Source organism: Physcomitrium patens, chromosome 19, assembly GCF_059467195.1.
Source record: "Physcomitrium patens ecotype Gransden chromosome 19, ASM5946719v1, whole genome shotgun sequence".
Classification (NCBI taxonomy): domain Eukaryota; kingdom Viridiplantae; phylum Streptophyta; class Bryopsida; order Funariales; family Funariaceae; genus Physcomitrium; species Physcomitrium patens.
The window spans coordinates 8,319,722-8,345,052 of NC_143428.1; the positions used below are offsets into that span (position 1 = coordinate 8,319,722).

General features: G+C 32.1%; 1 protein-coding gene across 1 annotated transcript; it reads right to left on the minus strand.

Annotated features, from left to right (window-relative positions):
- Window positions 1-335: 335 nt before the first annotated feature.
- Window positions 336-1,665, minus strand: LOC112278568 (protein disulfide-isomerase LQY1, chloroplastic). The gene has a single exon (XM_024512175.2). It carries the CDS (start codon window positions 1,320-1,322, stop codon window positions 801-803), a length of 522 nt encoding a protein of 173 aa, XP_024367943.2. The 5' UTR covers window positions 1,323-1,665; the 3' UTR covers window positions 336-800.
- Between the last annotated feature and the right edge of the window lie 23,666 nt (window positions 1,666-25,331).

Consider the following 25,331-nt stretch of genomic DNA (forward strand, 5'->3'; position numbering starts at 1 on the left):
AACTATAATTTCGGTGAAGCTATAATCGTACCCAAATCTCTTAAATGGGTTCAATCAACCCCCCCATCTGTATTTAACTAAATACAAGCTTTTACCATCAACGAGTTATGCTACCTATCTTAAATCGCAAATCCTCTTAATACCCAAAACTTCTGAAACCATAGTTGCTTAACTGTGCATATCTAGTCAGGTCAAGAGAACCGAGAAATTTCTGTGAATACTCCAACGTGAAGTACAGGCAGAGCATGTACAGTTCACCCTAATCCAACGCAAATGTAGAATGTATCTTCGATCGTTTTCTCAAACAATGTAGACACCATCTTCGCTCGCACAGATAACAATAACACTAATAGCATACACTCAATTCATTACTCAATTATTTATACATTGAAACAACATACTTAGCAAAGGACTGCTGCAATTCTGACTAGCTATGTTATCCGTAATTCTCAGTATAGATCGCATTTGACCCATTCGAGCACCAATCTTGGACTACCGATATACCTCTTCAAAACTTTCGACTAGGAAGAAATTCCTGTGCAGGGTTTATTTCAAATTCAGAACTCTCCTGATAATGTGAGCTCCATAAAGCTTGAAAATGGAGCGAAACGCATCAAAAGACATAGCCAAAGAAACTGCTAGCACGGGAACAATGAGTCCTGAGCTCCCTACACCCATACCTCTGTCCTACACGGGTGAATACAACCACCACTCACAGCATTCGAATCCTCTTCAGCATTTCGGCAAATTGATTCCTATCACTCACATGATACAAGCGTCGCGGTTAGCCGGCCTCCAGTTTAGTCATCGTCCTTGTACTCTCGGCGGTCGAGGTATCGGGGCTGGATGCCACTGCCCTGACAGGTAGTGCACGTCAAGGCGCCAGATCCCTCACAATTTATGCACTTCGAAACCTCTCGCTCACCACCACCAAGCTCCACTGTGATGTTGCCAGCACCCACGCAGAACCGACAGACCTGGGAGCCGGTTCCCTTGCATGGAAAACAAGGCTGGTCATTCTCTCGACCCTCGGATCCTTTAACCTGCGACTCGTAGAAGATTGGCACTCCGATTCCCACTGCTAATCCCGCAACACCAACGCTAATAGCCAATAACGTATCCTGGTCGAGCTCCAACGCGCGCACCACAAATGCACCGTTATCCCTAGCTGCCCCATTCGCCAATTTCACTCCACATTTGCTGAAATTTTCTCCCAAGGGTGGTAAGAAGCAAGTCCTCAGAGAGGGCTTCACGGCTGTAGCAGCAACTGCAGGCAACGGCTTCGCCCCGCAAGGGCACAGGCATGCGAGAGACGACGCCATAGCTGCAGGAGCAGCTGGCCAAGGTGGGCTATGACTAGTGACTTCCCTTCGCAACTGGTCTCTCGCGGCCACAGGCTCAGCTTCCTCCCCTCGGATAAGGGCCCCGAGGCCCTTATCCGTCCTCCTGGTGCTGGTGTGGGTTCCAGTTGTACGTTGCCATGTGTCAATTTTTTGATTGTGGGTACTTATCTCCTTTCTCAGTTGAGACTCCCATCTCCACAATTTGACGATGTCTGGATGACAAATTCTAGCACAACTTGCAATGGGGTTTTGCTGGACTGTATGTGTCCCCTTTCTGAAAACAAATGCATTTCCTGTGTCCAGTGTCGACTTATACAACACAACAAGGAGTCAAATCTACAATGTAAAATAAAAGAGAGCATGGATTATCTCAAAAATTATAGGTCAAATATACAAGTGCTTTTTACTATCATGGCAAAACTACTCTTCAATGCAAGTCTCTTCCACAGCCTGAATCAATACCGAAGAGACCCTTGAAGTGTGTCTATTGAAAATGTAATTCTTACATGCCAATCCAAACTGAGCCAGACCTAACAAATAAATTCTCTGCAAATGTGCCAAGATCTTGCAGCTAGTCAATAAAATGATAAGTATGGGTCTGGTACAAGTTTTGACCAAACTTTGTTTAAGCAATAACTTGAAACTAGTGCATGCCTTTGCATTCTGACATAGTAAAAATCCTCTTTATGCAATAATTCAATTTGCACACTTATTGACCTAATCATCAATCAACATTCAAAGCTTTTACAACTAACTATTGGTACATATTGCATTACTGATTTAAAGCTATTGTTACAGTAATCGTTGTTGTATCATATATAATGAGCTCCTATATAATATCTACACATATAAATACTTTTTCATCAAACTTGAGTTTTTTCTTTTAACACTTAGTGAAGGTTCTTAACCAACTTATCATAAAATAACAATATATTGTAGCCTTTGTCAATAAATGCACAAAATAATATTATTTTTATCTGTTAAAAAATACATCTAGTATGCACTATCTTTAACAAATAATAGATATAAAAAGTTTAATTACAACTCTTGAAAATAAATTTAAAAATAAGAAAAAATTTCTCAATAACCAAATTTTTTTGCATACCAAAAAAAAACCTCAAACATTTTATTTAAAAAATTAAATGAAACTAAAAAGTAATACTTTATACAAAAATAAATAAAATCAAAAAATTATATTTGAATTTGAGATTATTTTGTTGAATCTATCTAATAATTAAGTATTAGAATATTTGGACAATTAATCATTATGTACTTTTGATGATTCATTTTTGTCAATAGTAATTTCAAAAATATTTTATCTTAATATTTTTAATTATTATAAAATATTTTTAAAATATTTTATTTTTTAAATTAAATTTTATTAACTATATAACTAATATAAGTCTATTTTTTCTCTTGAATAAATAATATATCTAAATAATAAATTACTTACAGATGCCATGTATAAATATAAAAATTTGACCAAATCTTTTTTTTTTTCTCTTCTTCTAACTTCTATTTTTTGAATTTTTTAAGTTTAGTAAAAATATAATTGAGATTATTATAGTGCTATCTTTATCCACCTATATAATTGGTCAGAAAATAAATATTCCTAAGTATAAAACCATAGGTATCCTTAACATATTTTTTTATTATTTTTTATTGAATATTTTACAAACAATAAAAATCAGGTTTTAATTGATTTTATTCATATCAATTAGTATTTAAATACTTAGGCCAAAAAAAAATCCTTAATTTGACATTCTTATCAAGTCAAATCTTATGACTTATTTTGAAAATGAAAGAACTTATTGTAAGAAATTTGTAATTTTCTTGGCTATGGTGATTTAGCAATTTTACTAAAGCTTTAGGATTTTTCATATTTTCACACTTGTACTCTTGGATTTCCACTTTGTGGTATGAAAGATAGCTTGACTTAGTTTGGTATAGATTTTTAATCTTTTACTTTACAAGAATGTCTCATTTTCTTCAATTTGTAGTATGGCAAACTTTGTGGTTTTGCTCTTCACCAATGAAATACTACTATATGCCAACATGGCCTTTAATTACTAATTTGTTGAAGAAACAACTCTTATATCCTCAACATCCTTACTTCTAGCCAAATGAGGGACTTCATTACTAGAATATTTGTGTGAATTAAAAATATTAATAGAACATAGAGTGTTTTCTAAAAACAAATCTTGTAAGATAATCTCTTGAGGATTTGTTTTCTCAAAGTCTTAAGCTAAAACTGCTAAGATATATTGAGCTTATAGCTCATCAACTACATGTCTCTGTAAGCAAATAAATGACTCAAATTCTTCAACCTTAGTAAGTTCAGGATCTATTGTTCCATGACCATTGTTTTCTTACCTTAGAGTACTAATACAGTCATAAAAATACTTTTGAGTAGTAAGACATATGCCAAAAATCCATATTAAAGTCCATAGACTGACCTAAGAGACAATGATGTTGTTCTTCAGTGAAATCATAAGCAATTGTGGTGCTAATTAAAAAGCCCATGGCATGCTTCCTTTTATTGATATTAGGTTCTTCATAAGTTTATGAATTGATATTTCAAATCATATCAAGTCAATAGGCTGAAAATGCAAATGATATTGGAAATATTACAAATATAAGAAATGTGCCATGAAGTACCTCCATCTTATTAAGCAAGGCAAGAAGAGGTTCATCAACCTTAGTAACAACTAAGAAATTTGATTATCATCCAAGATATCATCAATATGGCATTTAAGAGATTGTTTAATTCTAATAAATAATTATTTAAGCATATAAAACAATGTCAAGTTGGTCCAAATTAAATGAAGTCAATGGATATAAGAATCTAAAGCTCCAACATCCACAAAGGTTGAAGGACCAAGTTTTATTTGGCTTGTCATTTGTTACATGCTACACTAATGATGTTATCATTTTTAGTATCACCATTCAAGATTATGTGATGTATTTACAAGTAGTATTTAAAAATTATGACAATGGAGATTATGCTTGTATCATAAAAAGTGTAAATTCTTTCATGAATGGTTACTATAATTAGATCACACAATTATCACAGGAGGTCTTGGCATACAACAAGCAAATGTAAATGCCTTGCAAAAAATCTTGATACCAAATAATATTCCATGACTTTGAGCTTTTTTAGAGTTGAAAAAATACTATCAAAGGTTTGTTAAAATTTTAGCATCATTACAAAGCCTTTAACTATTTTTAGAAGTAAAGATCAACTATGGACTTGGAGCTATAAATAATAATATGTATTCAATATATTTAAGCAAAAATTGGGTTTAATTCTAGTATTTTGATGTCCAAATGTTAATAGACCTTTTCAACTATATTTAAATTAGAATGTAATAGGATTGGAAGTAGTCTTGGCATAAAAAGATGATGTAGAATAAGAATATATTATTTCATTTGCTTCTAGAAGTAATAACAATAGAAAGTCAAATTACTCATCTTATGAAGCAAAAGCTTTGGCAATAGTTTAGGCCATTCCTTACTTCTATGATCAATGCTTTATATTAGTAATTGACCATAAACTTTTGAAGTAGCTTATGGAATTAGAGAAGCTTACTAACAAGCTTGCAATTTGGGCTTTGTTGCTTCAAGAATACAACTTTGAGGTTGTGTATTGAGCGGGCATTACCAATTTCGATGCCAATGGACTTTCTTGTAATCCATGTCCTTTGAAAGAAGACTTAATTGGAGCTTGATGGCATAGCAATTGTAATCGAGAGATAGTTCTTGGATAGCATGTAGCCACATACTTGACTTTAATATTAGATTTTATAACCATGGTTCTTGATTAGAATTCATATGCTCAATTTGACAAGAATCAAATAATTAACAATGTGTGGAAAGTTCTTACAATCTTATATGAGCTTCAAGAAGGAACATTTCCTTCAACTATCTCTAATATGAAAAGAGATAGAATTAGTTACTGAATAATAAGATTTTATTGAGAGAACAATTTGTTACTTTCAATATGGCCTGATGGAGCTAGGTACATAGTTCCAAGACCTAATCAAAGAGCATGTATTGTATGGTAAGTATATGAGGAGCTTGGACATTTTAAGATGTGCAAGTCACATTTTTTATTGTGCAATTAATATTGGTGGATTAGTATGTATCAATAAGTCACTACATATGTTTCTTGATTTAAAGCTTGTGATCAAGTTAGATCAAGCTTTAATACCTAATCACCTCAATTGAAGTTGTTATCTATCATGGATTTAGCAAGTGGATTGATTTTAAAGCTATACCACAAAACTCTTCAGAATTGGTAGCTATGGCTTTTCTTGATCAAGTATTAGCACATTTTGGAATACTTGCTAAAGTCTTAATGGATAAAAGAAAAAAAAATATTAAGACATTTAAAGATTTATATACTAAAACTTTGATAGATCATTATACCATGTCTAGAAATCATCTTAAGGCAGATGGCCTAATTGAAGCAGGTTGCTCAAACTATCAAACGTGGTTTACAAAAGTATCGATTACTTCATAGCAACCATTGTGATTGAGACTTAATATTGTTGTAGACTATGATAGATTATTACTTCAATAGATAAGAGTCTTTAGCATCTTATAATTCTTACTAGTTCTTGTATGAATAAGAATTAATTCTATCTAACTTAATACATAAGAAGCTACCTGTAGTTGTAGATTTAGATGATCTTCATATTTGGACTCAATATCTACATGACTAAGCAGAGTTTTTTAAACAAGCCATGTCCATGACTATGGAGACCTTATATATTGTTCAACATTGCAAAACTTTATAATATGCTTTCATTTATAGGAAAGCTTATTGACCTCAATTGCAAAGATTCTCCAAAAGAGATTATATGTATTTGCAATATGAGGTACCTACAACATTTAATGTTAAGATAGGGTATATATTTCTAGATATAAAAGATGTATTGTCTAGTAGTATTTTGTTATTAGAAGGCAAGAATGGACAAGAATATTTAAAGAATTGTACTCCTTCTTATCTTCTTATTTATGACTCTATACATCTTAAATTGGTAGTTGTGTGCATTGGTCTTCTTTGTTTTATATGTGATAAAAATAAAAGGGCTGCAACCATGCTTTTGTATAATCAATACTAACATGGTTGGCTGTCACAGACATATTCATGTAAGCTAGTAGTTAAATATACAAATAGGTCGAAGTAAGTAAAAGTAGATAAAAGTAAGTTAATTTTATAGTATTTAATATAGAAGCTTCCTAGAAGCTTCATAGATACTGCTTTGACTTCATAGGTGTCTTTAATTGAGTTTTTGGATTCAAAATGTGGTCAACAAGTTAGCCATGTGCCACACATGTTATTAGCTTGAAGACCTAGCTAATAATATAGTCCACACGTAGAAAAACTTGTCTCGTAAGTCAAGGCATGTGTCCTACAAAGTCAACACTTATTGGAGGTCCTATAGAACATTGCCACGTAGCCCCTAGTTAGATAGTATATATAGAGACAAGAGTGAAGGCTTCTTCACTCTTGTCAACTCTTTTTTTGCTTCCAGTCTAGTTTCAAGGGTCTCTAGTTTTCTTGTCTTTTGGCAATAGCCATTCTAGTTTCTCTTTCAATATACATACTTATTTATTTATATTTTTTTACCTTTCTTTGACTGAAGGCTTACTTGTCTGAATTGCTTTTTCATCAAGTTCTTGTCCTTGACACATTGACAAGAGTACACCTATAATATCAGAGCTTTGTCTAATCTTGATTAAAGGTGGATTATCTCTTTTTCTTGATAAGATATAAGCATATTAGAAGTTAAAAATTACCCTCTTCTAAATTGATATTGTTCTTAGTATTTTCTTTGTTATCAAGTCCTCTCTTCTATTTGTCTTGAGCGATATTAGACATCTTCTCTTTTCTAAGTGTTATCATGACAAAACTTATTGAAATGAAGAGTGCAATGGCACAAATGTAAGAGCAATTGAGAGAGTTAATGCTTGCGATGCATCAACTTAATTTACCACCACAAGGAGCAACAAGATTGGCAAGAAGTGAAGATATAGAATTAGTTGGAGCTACTTCAATATTTGTACCAAACTATTCCTTTCTCCTATGGTGGAATGCCCTTCCAGTGTTAGAGAACCAAGAATTGTCCTACCCGAGAAGTTTGATGGCACCAGATCCAAGTTTCGAGGATTTATCAATCAAGTGCAACTTGTGATTGAACTTCAACTCCATAGCTATCCAACTCCAGGATCACAAGTTAGATTCATTGATACGCTTCTTTCAGGTTCAGCACTATCATAGTTTTCATCTTTTCTTGAACAACAAGATCTAATATTGGATAATCTAGAGGCTTCTTTGGCGGAGTTTAGATCCATGTATGGAGAACATGATGCAATTCGTATTGCAACCAATAAGATCCTTATTTTACGATAAGACAATCGATCAGTAATATTCTACGCTTCACAATTTTAACAACTTGCAACTGATATCAAGTGGGATGATACTATATTTATTAGACAATTTTTCTACGAATTATAATATGAGGTAAAAAAATTAATGCTCAACTTACCTGATCCTCAAACATTGAGTCAACAATTGACTTTGCGATGAAGTACAATAATTGCCTTTTTGAATTTCGATCTGAAAACTATATAAGTGGACCTCAACATTACTATAATTCAATGGCAACACCAACACCTCTTCAACACATACATTCAGAAGTAGAAGATATGCAAATTAATGCAATACGTTTCAAATCTCTTACTGAGCAAGAAAAGACTCGTCGTCGTCAAAAAGGATTATATTTATATTATGGAGAACCAAAGCACACTTCTCAACATTGTCCAAAGAAATGACGCAATTACAAAATGAGGAGTATGGCTGTGAAAGAAGACAATATGTCAGAAAACGAGTTTGTCCAGCTACAATAGAGACTGTGCAGCTCGAACCTTACACAACGTCTAGTAAAGGTCATGTTCTCTCTTGAGAGTTCTCTCTTTGTTTTACATTAAATATTATTTTAGGACCTAAACACTACAAAGCCTCTGCCTTGTTAGATTCAGGAGCCTCAATGTATTTCTTAAATGAAGAATTTACTAAAAGACATAGCATATCTGTAGTAAAGAAAACTAAACTTGTTCATGTAGAAGTCATAGATGGTCGTCTATTGTCTTCTGGAGATAATACTCATGAAACCCTTCCTATAGAAGTAATAATCAATGGTCATAATAGCTTAGTAGTATTTAATATCATTAGATCTCCCTCTAATTCAATCTTTTTAGATTTATCGTGGTTAGAAAAATACAACCCCTCAAATAGATTGGATTACTCGAACTCTTATTTTCTCTAAAAGTATAACTAACAATGTAGTTAATCAAGTAGAGAGTCATAAGTCCAGTTCAATTAAATACGTATTTATAGGTACAAAAGCTTTCTTGTATGCTGCTATAAAAGAATCACCATATATTATTTATGCTACACCCGTTTCTATTGGTGAAAAGACTTCAAGTAGCATTCCAAGCCAATATCAAGAATTTCAAGATGTATTCGAAAAAAAGAATGCAGATACACTCCCGGAACATCGTTCCTATGATTACTCAATTGACCTTTAAGAAGGAGCACAATCGCCATTCGGACCAATCTATAATTTATCATAAAATGACTTGACTGAACTCAAGGAGTATATTAAAGAAAATCTAGCCAAGAATTTCATATGCTATTTTAAATATCTCCAACCTTAGTAAGTTCAGGATCTATTGTTCCATGACCATTGTTTTCTTACCTTAGAGTACTAATACAGTCATAAAAATACTTTTGAGTAGTAAGACATATGCCAAAAATCCATATTAAAGTCCATAGACTGACCTAAGAGACAATGATGTTGTTCTTCAGTGAAATCATAAGCAATTGTGGTGCTAATTAAAAAGCCCATGGCATGCTTCCTTTTATTGATATTAGGTTCTTCATAAGTTTATGAATTGATATTTCAAATCATATCAAGTCAATAGGCTGAAAATGCAAATGATATTGGAAATATTACAAATATAAGAAATGTGCCATGAAGTACCTCCATCTTATTAAGCAAGGCAAGAAGAGGTTCATCAACCTTAGTAACAACTAAGAAATTTGATTATCATCCAAGATATCATCAATATGGCATTTAAGAGATTGTTTAATTCTAATAAATAATTATTTAAGCATATAAAACAATGTCAAGTTGGTCCAAATTAAATGAAGTCAATGGATATAAGAATCTAAAGCTCCAACATCCACAAAGGTTGAAGGACCAAGTTTTATTTGGCTTGTCATTTGTTACATGCTACACTAATGATGTTATCATTTTTAGTATCACCATTCAAGATTATGTGATGTATTTACAAGTAGTATTTAAAAATTATGACAATGGAGATTATGCTTGTATCATAAAAAGTGTAAATTCTTTCATGAATGGTTACTATAATTAGATCACACAATTATCACAGGAGGTCTTGGCATACAACAAGCAAATGTAAATGCCTTGCAAAAAATCTTGATACCAAATAATATTCCATGACTTTGAGCTTTTTTAGAGTTGAAAAAATACTATCAAAGGTTTGTTAAAATTTTAGCATCATTACAAAGCCTTTAACTATTTTTAGAAGTAAAGATCAACTATGGACTTGGAGCTATAAATAATAATATGTATTCAATATATTTAAGCAAAAATTGGGTTTAATTCTAGTATTTTGATGTCCAAATGTTAATAGACCTTTTCAACTATATTTAAATTAGAATGTAATAGGATTGGAAGTAGTCTTGGCATAAAAAGATGATGTAGAATAAGAATATATTATTTCATTTGCTTCTAGAAGTAATAACAATAGAAAGTCAAATTACTCATCTTATGAAGCAAAAGCTTTGGCAATAGTTTAGGCCATTCCTTACTTCTATGATCAATGCTTTATATTAGTAATTGACCATAAACTTTTGAAGTAGCTTATGGAATTAGAGAAGCTTACTAACAAGCTTGCAATTTGGGCTTTGTTGCTTCAAGAATACAACTTTGAGGTTGTGTATTGAGCGGGCATTACCAATTTCGATGCCAATGGACTTTCTTGTAATCCATGTCCTTTGAAAGAAGACTTAATTGGAGCTTGATGGCATAGCAATTGTAATCGAGAGATAGTTCTTGGATAGCATGTAGCCACATACTTGACTTTAATATTAGATTTTATAACCATGGTTCTTGATTAGAATTCATATGCTCAATTTGACAAGAATCAAATAATTAACAATGTGTGGAAAGTTCTTACAATCTTATATGAGCTTCAAGAAGGAACATTTCCTTCAACTATCTCTAATATGAAAAGAGATAGAATTAGTTACTGAATAATAAGATTTTATTGAGAGAACAATTTGTTACTTTCAATATGGCCTGATGGAGCTAGGTACATAGTTCCAAGACCTAATCAAAGAGCATGTATTGTATGGTAAGTATATGAGGAGCTTGGACATTTTAAGATGTGCAAGTCACATTTTTTATTGTGCAATTAATATTGGTGGATTAGTATGTATCAATAAGTCACTACATATGTTTCTTGATTTAAAGCTTGTGATCAAGTTAGATCAAGCTTTAATACCTAATCACCTCAATTGAAGTTGTTATCTATCATGGATTTAGCAAGTGGATTGATTTTAAAGCTATACCACAAAACTCTTCAGAATTGGTAGCTATGGCTTTTCTTGATCAAGTATTAGCACATTTTGGAATACTTGCTAAAGTCTTAATGGATAAAAGAAAAAAAAATATTAAGACATTTAAAGATTTATATACTAAAACTTTGATAGATCATTATACCATGTCTAGAAATCATCTTAAGGCAGATGGCCTAATTGAAGCAGGTTGCTCAAACTATCAAACGTGGTTTACAAAAGTATCGATTACTTCATAGCAACCATTGTGATTGAGACTTAATATTGTTGTAGACTATGATAGATTATTACTTCAATAGATAAGAGTCTTTAGCATCTTATAATTCTTACTAGTTCTTGTATGAATAAGAATTAATTCTATCTAACTTAATACATAAGAAGCTACCTGTAGTTGTAGATTTAGATGATCTTCATATTTGGACTCAATATCTACATGACTAAGCAGAGTTTTTTAAACAAGCCATGTCCATGACTATGGAGACCTTATATATTGTTCAACATTGCAAAACTTTATAATATGCTTTCATTTATAGGAAAGCTTATTGACCTCAATTGCAAAGATTCTCCAAAAGAGATTATATGTATTTGCAATATGAGGTACCTACAACATTTAATGTTAAGATAGGGTATATATTTCTAGATATAAAAGATGTATTGTCTAGTAGTATTTTGTTATTAGAAGGCAAGAATGGACAAGAATATTTAAAGAATTGTACTCCTTCTTATCTTCTTATTTATGACTCTATACATCTTAAATTGGTAGTTGTGTGCATTGGTCTTCTTTGTTTTATATGTGATAAAAATAAAAGGGCTGCAACCATGCTTTTGTATAATCAATACTAACATGGTTGGCTGTCACAGACATATTCATGTAAGCTAGTAGTTAAATATACAAATAGGTCGAAGTAAGTAAAAGTAGATAAAAGTAAGTTAATTTTATAGTATTTAATATAGAAGCTTCCTAGAAGCTTCATAGATACTGCTTTGACTTCATAGGTGTCTTTAATTGAGTTTTTGGATTCAAAATGTGGTCAACAAGTTAGCCATGTGCCACACATGTTATTAGCTTGAAGACCTAGCTAATAATATAGTCCACACGTAGAAAAACTTGTCTCGTAAGTCAAGGCATGTGTCCTACAAAGTCAACACTTATTGGAGGTCCTATAGAACATTGCCACGTAGCCCCTAGTTAGATAGTATATATAGAGACAAGAGTGAAGGCTTCTTCACTCTTGTCAACTCTTTTTTTGCTTCCAGTCTAGTTTCAAGGGTCTCTAGTTTTCTTGTCTTTTGGCAATAGCCATTCTAGTTTCTCTTTCAATATACATACTTATTTATTTATATTTTTTTACCTTTCTTTGACTGAAGGCTTACTTGTCTGAATTGCTTTTTCATCAAGTTCTTGTCCTTGACACATTGACAAGAGTACACCTATAATATCAGAGCTTTGTCTAATCTTGATTAAAGGTGGATTATCTCTTTTTCTTGATAAGATATAAGCATATTAGAAGTTAAAAATTACCCTCTTCTAAATTGATATTGTTCTTAGTATTTTCTTTGTTATCAAGTCCTCTCTTCTATTTGTCTTGAGCGATATTAGACATCTTCTCTTTTCTAAGTGTTATCATGACAAAACTTATTGAAATGAAGAGTGCAATGGCACAAATGTAAGAGCAATTGAGAGAGTTAATGCTTGCGATGCATCAACTTAATTTACCACCACAAGGAGCAACAAGATTGGCAAGAAGTGAAGATATAGAATTAGTTGGAGCTACTTCAATATTTGTACCAAACTATTCCTTTCTCCTATGGTGGAATGCCCTTCCAGTGTTAGAGAACCAAGAATTGTCCTACCCGAGAAGTTTGATGGCACCAGATCCAAGTTTCGAGGATTTATCAATCAAGTGCAACTTGTGATTGAACTTCAACTCCATAGCTATCCAACTCCAGGATCACAAGTTAGATTCATTGATACGCTTCTTTCAGGTTCAGCACTATCATAGTTTTCATCTTTTCTTGAACAACAAGATCTAATATTGGATAATCTAGAGGCTTCTTTGGCGGAGTTTAGATCCATGTATGGAGAACATGATGCAATTCGTATTGCAACCAATAAGATCCTTATTTTACGATAAGACAATCGATCAGTAATATTCTACGCTTCACAATTTTAACAACTTGCAACTGATATCAAGTGGGATGATACTATATTTATTAGACAATTTTTCTACGAATTATAATATGAGGTAAAAAAATTAATGCTCAACTTACCTGATCCTCAAACATTGAGTCAACAATTGACTTTGCGATGAAGTACAATAATTGCCTTTTTGAATTTCGATCTGAAAACTATATAAGTGGACCTCAACATTACTATAATTCAATGGCAACACCAACACCTCTTCAACACATACATTCAGAAGTAGAAGATATGCAAATTAATGCAATACGTTTCAAATCTCTTACTGAGCAAGAAAAGACTCGTCGTCGTCAAAAAGGATTATATTTATATTATGGAGAACCAAAGCACACTTCTCAACATTGTCCAAAGAAATGACGCAATTACAAAATGAGGAGTATGGCTGTGAAAGAAGACAATATGTCAGAAAACGAGTTTGTCCAGCTACAATAGAGACTGTGCAGCTCGAACCTTACACAACGTCTAGTAAAGGTCATGTTCTCTCTTGAGAGTTCTCTCTTTGTTTTACATTAAATATTATTTTAGGACCTAAACACTACAAAGCCTCTGCCTTGTTAGATTCAGGAGCCTCAATGTATTTCTTAAATGAAGAATTTACTAAAAGACATAGCATATCTGTAGTAAAGAAAACTAAACTTGTTCATGTAGAAGTCATAGATGGTCGTCTATTGTCTTCTGGAGATAATACTCATGAAACCCTTCCTATAGAAGTAATAATCAATGGTCATAATAGCTTAGTAGTATTTAATATCATTAGATCTCCCTCTAATTCAATCTTTTTAGATTTATCGTGGTTAGAAAAATACAACCCCTCAAATAGATTGGATTACTCGAACTCTTATTTTCTCTAAAAGTATAACTAACAATGTAGTTAATCAAGTAGAGAGTCATAAGTCCAGTTCAATTAAATACGTATTTATAGGTACAAAAGCTTTCTTGTATGCTGCTATAAAAGAATCACCATATATTATTTATGCTACACCCGTTTCTATTGGTGAAAAGACTTCAAGTAGCATTCCAAGCCAATATCAAGAATTTCAAGATGTATTCGAAAAAAAGAATGCAGATACACTCCCGGAACATCGTTCCTATGATTACTCAATTGACCTTTAAGAAGGAGCACAATCGCCATTCGGACCAATCTATAATTTATCATAAAATGACTTGACTGAACTCAAGGAGTATATTGAAGAAAATCTAGCCAAGAATTTCATATGCTATTTTAAATATCTCCAACCTTAGTAAGTTCAGGATCTATTGTTCCATGACCATTGTTTTCTTACCTTAGAGTACTAATACAGTCATAAAAATACTTTTGAGTAGTAAGACATATGCCAAAAATCCATATTAAAGTCCATAGACTGACCTAAGAGACAATGATGTTGTTCTTCAGTGAAATCATAAGCAATTGTGGTGCTAATTAAAAAGCCCATGGCATGCTTCCTTTTATTGATATTAGGTTCTTCATAAGTTTATGAATTGATATTTCAAATCATATCAAGTCAATAGGCTGAAAATGCAAATGATATTGGAAATATTACAAATATAAGAAATGTGCCATGAAGTACCTCCATCTTATTAAGCAAGGCAAGAAGAGGTTCATCAACCTTAGTAACAACTAAGAAATTTGATTATCATCCAAGATATCATCAATATGGCATTTAAGAGATTGTTTAATTCTAATAAATAATTATTTAAGCATATAAAACAATGTCAAGTTGGTCCAAATTAAATGAAGTCAATGGATATAAGAATCTAAAGCTCCAACATCCACAAAGGTTGAAGGACCAAGTTTTATTTGGCTTGTCATTTGTTACATGCTACACTAATGATGTTATCATTTTTAGTATCACCATTCAAGATTATGTGATGTATTTACAAGTAGTATTTAAAAATTATGACAATGGAGATTATGCTTGTATCATAAAAAGTGTAAATTCTTTCATGAATGGTTACTATAATTAGATCACACAATTATCACAGGAGGTCTTGGCATACAACAAGCAAATGTAAATGCCTTGCAAAAAATCTTGATACCAAATAATATTCCATGACTTTGAGCTTTTTTAGAGTTGAAAAAATACTATCAAAGGTTTGTTAAAATTTTAGCATCATTACAAAGCCTTTAACTATTTTTAGAAGTAAAGATCAACTATGGACTTGGAGCTATAAATAATAATATGTATTCAATATATTTAAGCAAAAATTGGGTTTAATTCTAGTATTTTGATGTCCAAATGTTAATAGACCTTTTCAACTATATTTAAATTAGAATGTAATAGGATTGGAAGTAGTCTTGGCATAAAAAGATGATGTAGAATAAGAATATATTATTTCATTTGCTTCTAGAAGTAATAACAATAGAAAGTCAAATTACTCATCTTATGAAGCAAAAGCTTTGGCAATAGTTTAGGCCATTCCTTACTTCTATGATCAATGCTTTATATTAGTAATTGACCATAAACTTTTGAAGTAGCTTATGGAATTAGAGAAGCTTACTAACAAGCTTGCAATTTGGGCTTTGTTGCTTCAAGAATACAACTTTGAGGTTGTGTATTGAGCGGGCATTACCAATTTCGATGCCAATGGACTTTCTTGTAATCCATGTCCTTTGAAAGAAGACTTAATTGGAGCTTGATGGCATAGCAATTGTAATCGAGAGATAGTTCTTGGATAGCATGTAGCCACATACTTGACTTTAATATTAGATTTTATAACCATGGTTCTTGATTAGAATTCATATGCTCAATTTGACAAGAATCAAATAATTAACAATGTGTGGAAAGTTCTTACAATCTTATATGAGCTTCAAGAAGGAACATTTCCTTCAACTATCTCTAATATGAAAAGAGATAGAATTAGTTACTGAATAATAAGATTTTATTGAGAGAACAATTTGTTACTTTCAATATGGCCTGATGGAGCTAGGTACATAGTTCCAAGACCTAATCAAAGAGCATGTATTGTATGGTAAGTATATGAGGAGCTTGGACATTTTAAGATGTGCAAGTCACATTTTTTATTGTGCAATTAATATTGGTGGATTAGTATGTATCAATAAGTCACTACATATGTTTCTTGATTTAAAGCTTGTGATCAAGTTAGATCAAGCTTTAATACCTAATCACCTCAATTGAAGTTGTTATCTATCATGGATTTAGCAAGTGGATTGATTTTAAAGCTATACCACAAAACTCTTCAGAATTGGTAGCTATGGCTTTTCTTGATCAAGTATTAGCACATTTTGGAATACTTGCTAAAGTCTTAATGGATAAAAGAAAAAAAAATATTAAGACATTTAAAGATTTATATACTAAAACTTTGATAGATCATTATACCATGTCTAGAAATCATCTTAAGGCAGATGGCCTAATTGAAGCAGGTTGCTCAAACTATCAAACGTGGTTTACAAAAGTATCGATTACTTCATAGCAACCATTGTGATTGAGACTTAATATTGTTGTAGACTATGATAGATTATTACTTCAATAGATAAGAGTCTTTAGCATCTTATAATTCTTACTAGTTCTTGTATGAATAAGAATTAATTCTATCTAACTTAATACATAAGAAGCTACCTGTAGTTGTAGATTTAGATGATCTTCATATTTGGACTCAATATCTACATGACTAAGCAGAGTTTTTTAAACAAGCCATGTCCATGACTATGGAGACCTTATATATTGTTCAACATTGCAAAACTTTATAATATGCTTTCATTTATAGGAAAGCTTATTGACCTCAATTGCAAAGATTCTCCAAAAGAGATTATATGTATTTGCAATATGAGGTACCTACAACATTTAATGTTAAGATAGGGTATATATTTCTAGATATAAAAGATGTATTGTCTAGTAGTATTTTGTTATTAGAAGGCAAGAATGGACAAGAATATTTAAAGAATTGTACTCCTTCTTATCTTCTTATTTATGACTCTATACATCTTAAATTGGTAGTTGTGTGCATTGGTCTTCTTTGTTTTATATGTGATAAAAATAAAAGGGCTGCAACCATGCTTTTGTATAATCAATACTAACATGGTTGGCTGTCACAGACATATTCATGTAAGCTAGTAGTTAAATATACAAATAGGTCGAAGTAAGTAAAAGTAGATAAAAGTAAGTTAATTTTATAGTATTTAATATAGAAGCTTCCTAGAAGCTTCATAGATACTGCTTTGACTTCATAGGTGTCTTTAATTGAGTTTTTGGATTCAAAATGTGGTCAACAAGTTAGCCATGTGCCACACATGTTATTAGCTTGAAGACCTAGCTAATAATATAGTCCACACGTAGAAAAACTTGTCTCGTAAGTCAAGGCATGTGTCCTACAAAGTCAACACTTATTGGAGGTCCTATAGAACATTGCCACGTAGCCCCTAGTTAGATAGTATATATAGAGACAAGAGTGAAGGCTTCTTCACTCTTGTCAACTCTTTTTTTGCTTCCAGTCTAGTTTCAAGGGTCTCTAGTTTTCTTGTCTTTTGGCAATAGCCATTCTAGTTTCTCTTTCAATATACATACTTATTTATTTATATTTTTTTACCTTTCTTTGACTGAAGGCTTACTTGTCTGAATTGCTTTTTCATCAAGTTCTTGTCCTTGACACATTGACAAGAGTACACCTATAATATCAGAGCTTTGTCTAATCTTGATTAAAGGTGGATTATCTCTTTTTCTTGATAAGATATAAGCATATTAGAAGTTAAAAATTACCCTCTTCTAAATTGATATTGTTCTTAGTATTTTCTTTGTTATCAAGTCCTCTCTTCTATTTGTCTTGAGCGATATTAGACATCTTCTCTTTTCTAAGTGTTATCATGACAAAACTTATTGAAATGAAGAGTGCAATGGCACAAATGTAAGAGCAATTGAGAGAGTTAATGCTTGCGATGCATCAACTTAATTTACCACCACAAGGAGCAACAAGATTGGCAAGAAGTGAAGATATAGAATTAGTTGGAGCTACTTCAATATTTGTACCAAACTATTCCTTTCTCCTATGGTGGAATGCCCTTCCAGTGTTAGAGAACCAAGAATTGTCCTACCCGAGAAGTTTGATGGCACCAGATCCAAGTTTCGAGGATTTATCAATCAAGTGCAACTTGTGATTGAACTTCAACTCCATAGCTATCCAACTCCAGGATCACAAGTTAGATTCATTGATACGCTTCTTTCAGGTTCAGCACTATCATAGTTTTCATCTTTTCTTGAACAACAAGATCTAATATTGGATAATCTAGAGGCTTCTTTGGCGGAGTTTAGATCCATGTATGGAGAACATGATGCAATTCGTATTGCAACCAATAAGATCCTTATTTTACGATAAGACAATCGATCAGTAATATTCTACGCTTCACAATTTTAACAACTTGCAACTGATATCAAGTGGGATGATACTATATTTATTAGACAATTTTTCTACGAATTATAATATGAGGTAAAAAAATTAATGCTCAACTTACCTGATCCTCAAACATTGAGTCAACAATTGACTTTGCGATGAAGTACAATAATTGCCTTTTTGAATTTCGATCTGAAAACTATATAAGTGGACCTCAACATTACTATAATTCAATGGCAACACCAACACCTCTTCAACACATACATTCAGAAGTAGAAGATATGCAAATTAATGCAATACGTTTCAAATCTCTTACTGAGCAAGAAAAGACTCGTCGTCGTCAAAAAGGATTATATTTATATTATGGAGAACCAAAGCACACTTCTCAACATTGTCCAAAGAAATGACGCAATTACAAAATGAGGAGTATGGCTGTGAAAGAAGACAATATGTCAGAAAACGAGTTTGTCCAGCTACAATAGAGACTGTGCGGCTCGAACCTTACACAACGTCTAGTAAAGGTCATGTTCTCTCTTGAGAGTTCTCTCTTTGTTTTACATTAAATATTATTTTAGGACCTAAACACTACAAAGCCTCTGCCTTGTTAGATTCAGGAGCCTCAATGTATTTCTTAAATGAAGAATTTACTAAAAGACATAGCATATCTGTAGTAAAGAAAACTAAACTTGTTCATGTAGAAGTCATAGATGGTCGTCTATTGTCTTCTGGAGATAATACTCATGAAACCCTTCCTATAGAAGTAATAATCAATGGTCATAATAGCTTAGTAGTATTTAATATCATTAGATCTCCCTCTAATTCAATCTTTTTAGATTTATCGTGGTTAGAAAAATACAACCCCTCAAATAGATTGGATTACTCGAACTCTTATTTTCTCTAAAAGTATAACTAACAATGTAGTTAATCAAGTAGAGAGTCATAAGTCCAGTTCAATTAAATACGTATTTATAGGTACAAAAGCTTTCTTGTATGCTGCTATAAAAGAATCACCATATATTATTTATGCTACACCCGTTTCTATTGGTGAAAAGACTTCAAGTAGCATTCCAAGCCAATATCAAGAATTTCAAGATGTATTCGAAAAAAAGAATGCAGATACACTCCCGGAACATCGTTCCTATGATTACTCAATTGACCTTTAAGAAGGAGCACAATCGCCATTCGGACCAATCTATAATTTATCATAAAATGACTTGACTGAACTCAAGGAGTATATTGAAGAAAATCTAGCCAAGAATTTCATATGCTATTTTAAATCTCACATAGGAGCTCCAATTCTATTTGTGAAGAAAAAAGATGGATCATTGCGGATGTGTGTTGATTATCGAGGACTCAACAAGATTACCATCAAGAACAGGTATCTACTACCTTTAATATTTGGACTTCTTGATCAACTGAATTAAGCTAAGATCTATACAAAAATAGATCTATAGGAAGTATACAATCTAGTACGCATCAAAGAAGGAGATGAATGGAAGACTGCATTTCGAACTAGGTATGGACATTTTGAATACAACATCATGCCTTTTGGACTTATAAATGCACGAGCAACTTTTCAACATCTAATGAATGATATTTTTTGAGAGTTTTTAGATGATTTTGTGGTTTTTTATCTAGATGACATCTTGATCTATTCTAAGAATCCAGAAGAACATGAACTTTATATTCATCGTGTATTACAAAAATTAAAAGATGCAGGACTCTATGCCAAGATAGAAAAGTGCGTATTCTACACTACTCAAGTTGATTTCTTAGCTTACATCATTTCAAGTAATGGACTTATGATAGATCCTAAGAAAGTTCAAACTATTATAGACTGGAAGATCTCAAAAACGGTAAGAGATATCCAATACTTTTTGGAATTTACCAACTACTATTGGATCTTCATCAAGGACTTCTCTCGAGTTGTAGCTCCACTTACACTTTTGACTTCTAAAGACAAACTCCAATAGAATCAAGAAGCAAAAGTTGCTTTTGAATCTTTGAAGACAACATTTTTTTTTGTACCAAACTTGTATCGTGTTGATTTTTCCAAAGCATTCTTTATGGAAACAGATGAATCAGACTTTGCTCTGGGTACAGTTTTATTACAAATGGGAACAGATGGCAAACTACATCCAGTAGCCTTTCATTCAAGAAAATTCTCAGCAGTAGAAATCAATAATGAGATCCATAACAAAGAACTTCTTGCAATTGTGGATTCTTTTCAAGAATGGCATCATTATCTAGAAGGCGCTTCTAGTCCAGTCATCGTGTATACGGATCAAAAGAACCTCGAGTATTTTATGTCAGCACGTATATTAAATCATCCTCAAGCTTGTTGGAGCATGTCTTTATCAAGATTTGAGTTCATCATCACTTATCGGCCAAGAAAATAAGAAGGTTTGTCTGATGCCTTGTCTAGACATTCTTATCTTGTACTAAAAGAAGGAGATGCAGCTTTAGAGCAACAAAGAACGGTTTTCTTGAAGCTAGAGCAATTTCATCTACGAGAAATAAAATCAACATTGACTATTGATTTAACTTTTCTTAAGCTAATCCAGTTAAGTATGTCTTCAGACCCTCTTGTTCATGTTATCAAGAATAATTCTTCTAAACCTCATTATCCCTCCAAATTTGAGTTCAAGAACAACCTACTCTATTTCGAAGGACGCCTATATGTTCTAAAAGGAATAGTACGTTTATGTATTCTTCAAGCTCATCATGACTTTCCAACAGCAGAACATTTTGGATATAATAAGACTTTGGAGCTGATATCTAAAGATTTTTGGTGGCCTCAAATGTGGAAGGTAGTCAAAGATTTTGTATAATCATGTGATGTTTGCTCAAGATCAAAAACTCCTCGTCATCGACCTTTTTGACTTCTTCAGCCATTATCCATTCTAGAACAACCATGGTCTTCTACTTCTATGGACTTCATCACAGATCTTCCAATCTCAAGTTTCTATGACTCTATATTCATGATAGTAGATCGTTTTACCAAGATGGCACATTTTGTACCATGTACAAAATCTATTACAGGTGAAGAAATAGTTATGCTCTTTCTTGACAATATCTATGGCTATCATGGATTACCTAAGGATATTATATCAGATAGGAGAACTCAATTTGTATCAAGATTTTGGCGGACTCTTTTTAAGATTCTAAAAGTGGATATAAAACTATCTTTGATATTCCATCCTTAAATTGATGGACAAACAGAATGTATTAATCAAATTTTGGAGCAATATTTAAGATGTACCATTAACTACCAACAAGATGATTAGACAACTCTTTTGCCATTGGCAGAGTTTGTTTACTATAATACGGTACATTCTTCTACAAAACAAACTCCTTTCTTTGCTAATTATGGTTATCATCCACGACTTGATACTTTTGAATTTTTAAAAGTTGATAATCCTGCTGCAAAAGATTTAGCAATTCATTTATTAGAGCTACATGCAATGATGAAGGCGTAGTTAAAAGATACTCAAGAACAACAAAAGGTCAATACGGATGTTTATCAAAAGGAACAACCACGATTCTACTTGGGTAATAAGGTATAGCTACTTTGTTGAAATATGAAGACCACTCGTCCTTGTGATAAGTTGGACTATCAAAGGCTTGGACCATTTTCTATTTCTGCACAAATCAATCCAGTTGCATATCGTTTATATCTATCGGAGTCAATAAAAATCCATCTAATATTCCACATGTCTTTCCTTGAACCATATAAGATAGTGGACATACTAAGAAGACAAGAGGCTCCACCTCCTCCTATAGAAGTGGAAAATAATAAAGAGTTTGAAGTAGAAGAAGTCTTAGATTCAAGAAGGTGCTGAAATAAATTGGAATATCTTGTCCATTGGCACGGATATGATATTAGTGAACGTACATGGGAGCCAATAAAGAATCTTTTAAATGCAGCAAAGGCGGTGGAGGCTTTTCATCGACGACATCTATCAAAATCAAGATGAAAACCTTCTTTATAAAAGAAACAACATCTAGGTAAGATAAAATTCTACTTTCAATCCTTGTTCGTAACTTCTTTGCAGTTGTGACACTGAGGAGATGGAGAACCAACAACCAGCGGATTCGACTCAAGAGCCTTCATTTGCTGACCTGCAAGACGAGACATTACGATTGTCACAATCTTCAAGACGACGCAATCGAGATTAAGATCTTCAAGAACGACATGTTTTTCTTCGAATAGATGGCGAGATACAACGCGTTTGGTATCACTATTTGGGAAGGGACTCCTGATGTTTGGTGATTATGCTAGAGGTAAGAACAACTCTTGATGGTGTTCCAAATATTCTATTCGAAGGAAGTTATGAAGGCCTCAATAATGATCAAATAACTGGGTGGTCTTCTCGCCCTGATATGGGACACTACCGATGGTTGAGAGGCCCTATCAATCATCTTTGAAGAGAACAAAGATCAGAGTATGTAGTAAATACAATTCGTCGCATCATAGATTTCCTCAACATATGATGACCGCTCCTTGTGGAACTCGTCCCTTGAAAGGAGGGATAATGTCACGGACATACTCATGTAAGCTAGTAATTACATATTCAAATAGATAGAAGTAAGTAAAAGTAGATAAAAGTAAGTTAATTTTATAGTATTTAATATGGAAGCTTCCTAAAAGCTTCATAGATGTTGTTTTGACTTCATAGGTGTCTTTAATTGACTTTTTGGATTAGAAACGTGGTCAACAAGTTAGCCATGTGCCACACATGTTGTTAACTTGAAGACCAAGCTAACTATGTGGTCCACATGTAGAAAAACTTGCCTTGTAAGTCAAGGCATGTATCCTAGAAAGTCAACACATATTGGAGGTCCTATAGAACGTCGCCACGTAACCCCTAGTTAGATAGTATATATAGAGACAAGAGTGAAGCCTTCTTCACTCTTGTCAACTCTTTTTTTGCTTCCAATCTAGTTTCAAGGGTCTCTAGTTTTCTTGTCTTTTGGCAATAGCCATTCTTGTTTCTCTTTCAATATACATACTTGTTTATTTATATTTTGTTACCTTTCTTTGAGTGAAGGCTTACTTGTCTGAATTGCTTTTTCATCAAGTTCTTGTCCTTGACAATGGCATATTGTATGTTTAATACCACCTCTTTTGACTATTTCTTTAAGAAATTGGATTTTTTCTTATTGCAAGAAGTCTTCTGGCTATGTCTCATCTATTTGTAAAGATTGAAGATTTCTTCTATTGTATCCGTTATACACTTTGGTGGCCTAATTATTTTAACTGTAAGTTGGAGGAATACAATATGGCAATAACGTCATTGTGGCATTCATCTTCAACGATGTGTATTTTGAGGTCCTAACTAATTAGAAGGGTTCTTAATAAATTAAGAAGAAGTACTTGAAAGTATATTGGTTTTATACTTATATTTTGTTAAAATTACATATTTTATTATTAATTTGTAACATTTGATGTATTGTGTGTAATAATCTTTGTTTACATGACATGATGCTTATAGGTCGACATAAGTGGCCTTATAATAACTTTATATATATATATATCTTACTTTTACATGATAACAAAGCAATAACTTGTAATTAAATAGAATAGGAGTAAAATTTTGTTTAATTTTTGAATAAAAAATATTAAGTTAAATATTAAAATTTGTTTTTATTACAAATATCTAATTTAGCTACTACAACATAAATAATATTGTACTTTTTTACAAGAAAAGAAATTCAAATATTATATAATTAAAGATTATTAATCTTTTAATTACCTTATTTCAATTCTTTGCTAATTTCTTTAAAAAAAATACTAAAATATTCTTTAATACAAAATCAATTTTAAATAAATTAGATTTTTAAAATTTAATTTTAATTTAGAATTTTCTCAATAATCTATAAATTATTGATTAGAAAAAATTAAAAAAATAAATTTTATTTCTTTAAATCTTTTAAATTTTAAATCTTGTAATATAATTTTTTATTATATTTATTTTTTAGTATTTAAAAATTAAACTTTTGCCTATATTTTATAGCTACAACTATAATTTTCTTGAAGAAACAAATATTGTGGTTTGTATTAGCTTCTCATTTCTTTAATTCACAAACGATGAGAGTATAAATATTTTATCTAATATTTTTTCTAATAATAAGACAAATTTTAAACCTAATTAGTCTAAAACAATTAAAAATAAAGAAGTTTGTAATATAACATTACCACTATGTACAAAGAAATATACTTTTGATCAATATGTCCATATATGTGTTTTTAATTTAAGAAGTAATGAAAGATTTATCATAACTGTGTTTTGAATTATTCACAATTTTAGCAAAGGGATTTAAAAACAAAGTAAATGTTTCATTTGGCTGATTTACTACTCACAAACCAAATGTAGTTTAAATTAGAAAGTAAACTGATCATAAATTGTGCTTATCATAGTTACTCCTTACATTCCTTAAAAGATAAGTGTTGATAGAAAAGCTTTAAGAGCATTGTTCTTGGTCAATTTATATCTTTGCAACAGGTCCTCCATGTTTTGTTTTAAAAAAATAAAAACAAAAATACTGTAATGACTGGTTTCACACGTCAGAAGCCAGCATTGCAGAAAGCAGTCATTGTAAAAAATTCATATAATGCAGCACTTGATGTGTGACAGGGAGGAAAAATAAGTTGAACCGATCACCGAAACATTTCTTCGTGTCAGTGCATTCTATGCTCAGCTAGGAATTAGTCAATGAGTCAGTTGAGAAGCTTGGACTAACGCAGCCCAATTTAGGTCAGTTCAGA

Excerpts from the sequence above, each read along its gene's own strand:
- LOC112278568 (XM_024512175.2), bottom strand. The coding sequence starts at position 1,322 with ATGGCGTCGTCTCTCGCATGCCTGTGCCCTTGCGGGGCGAAGCCGTTG.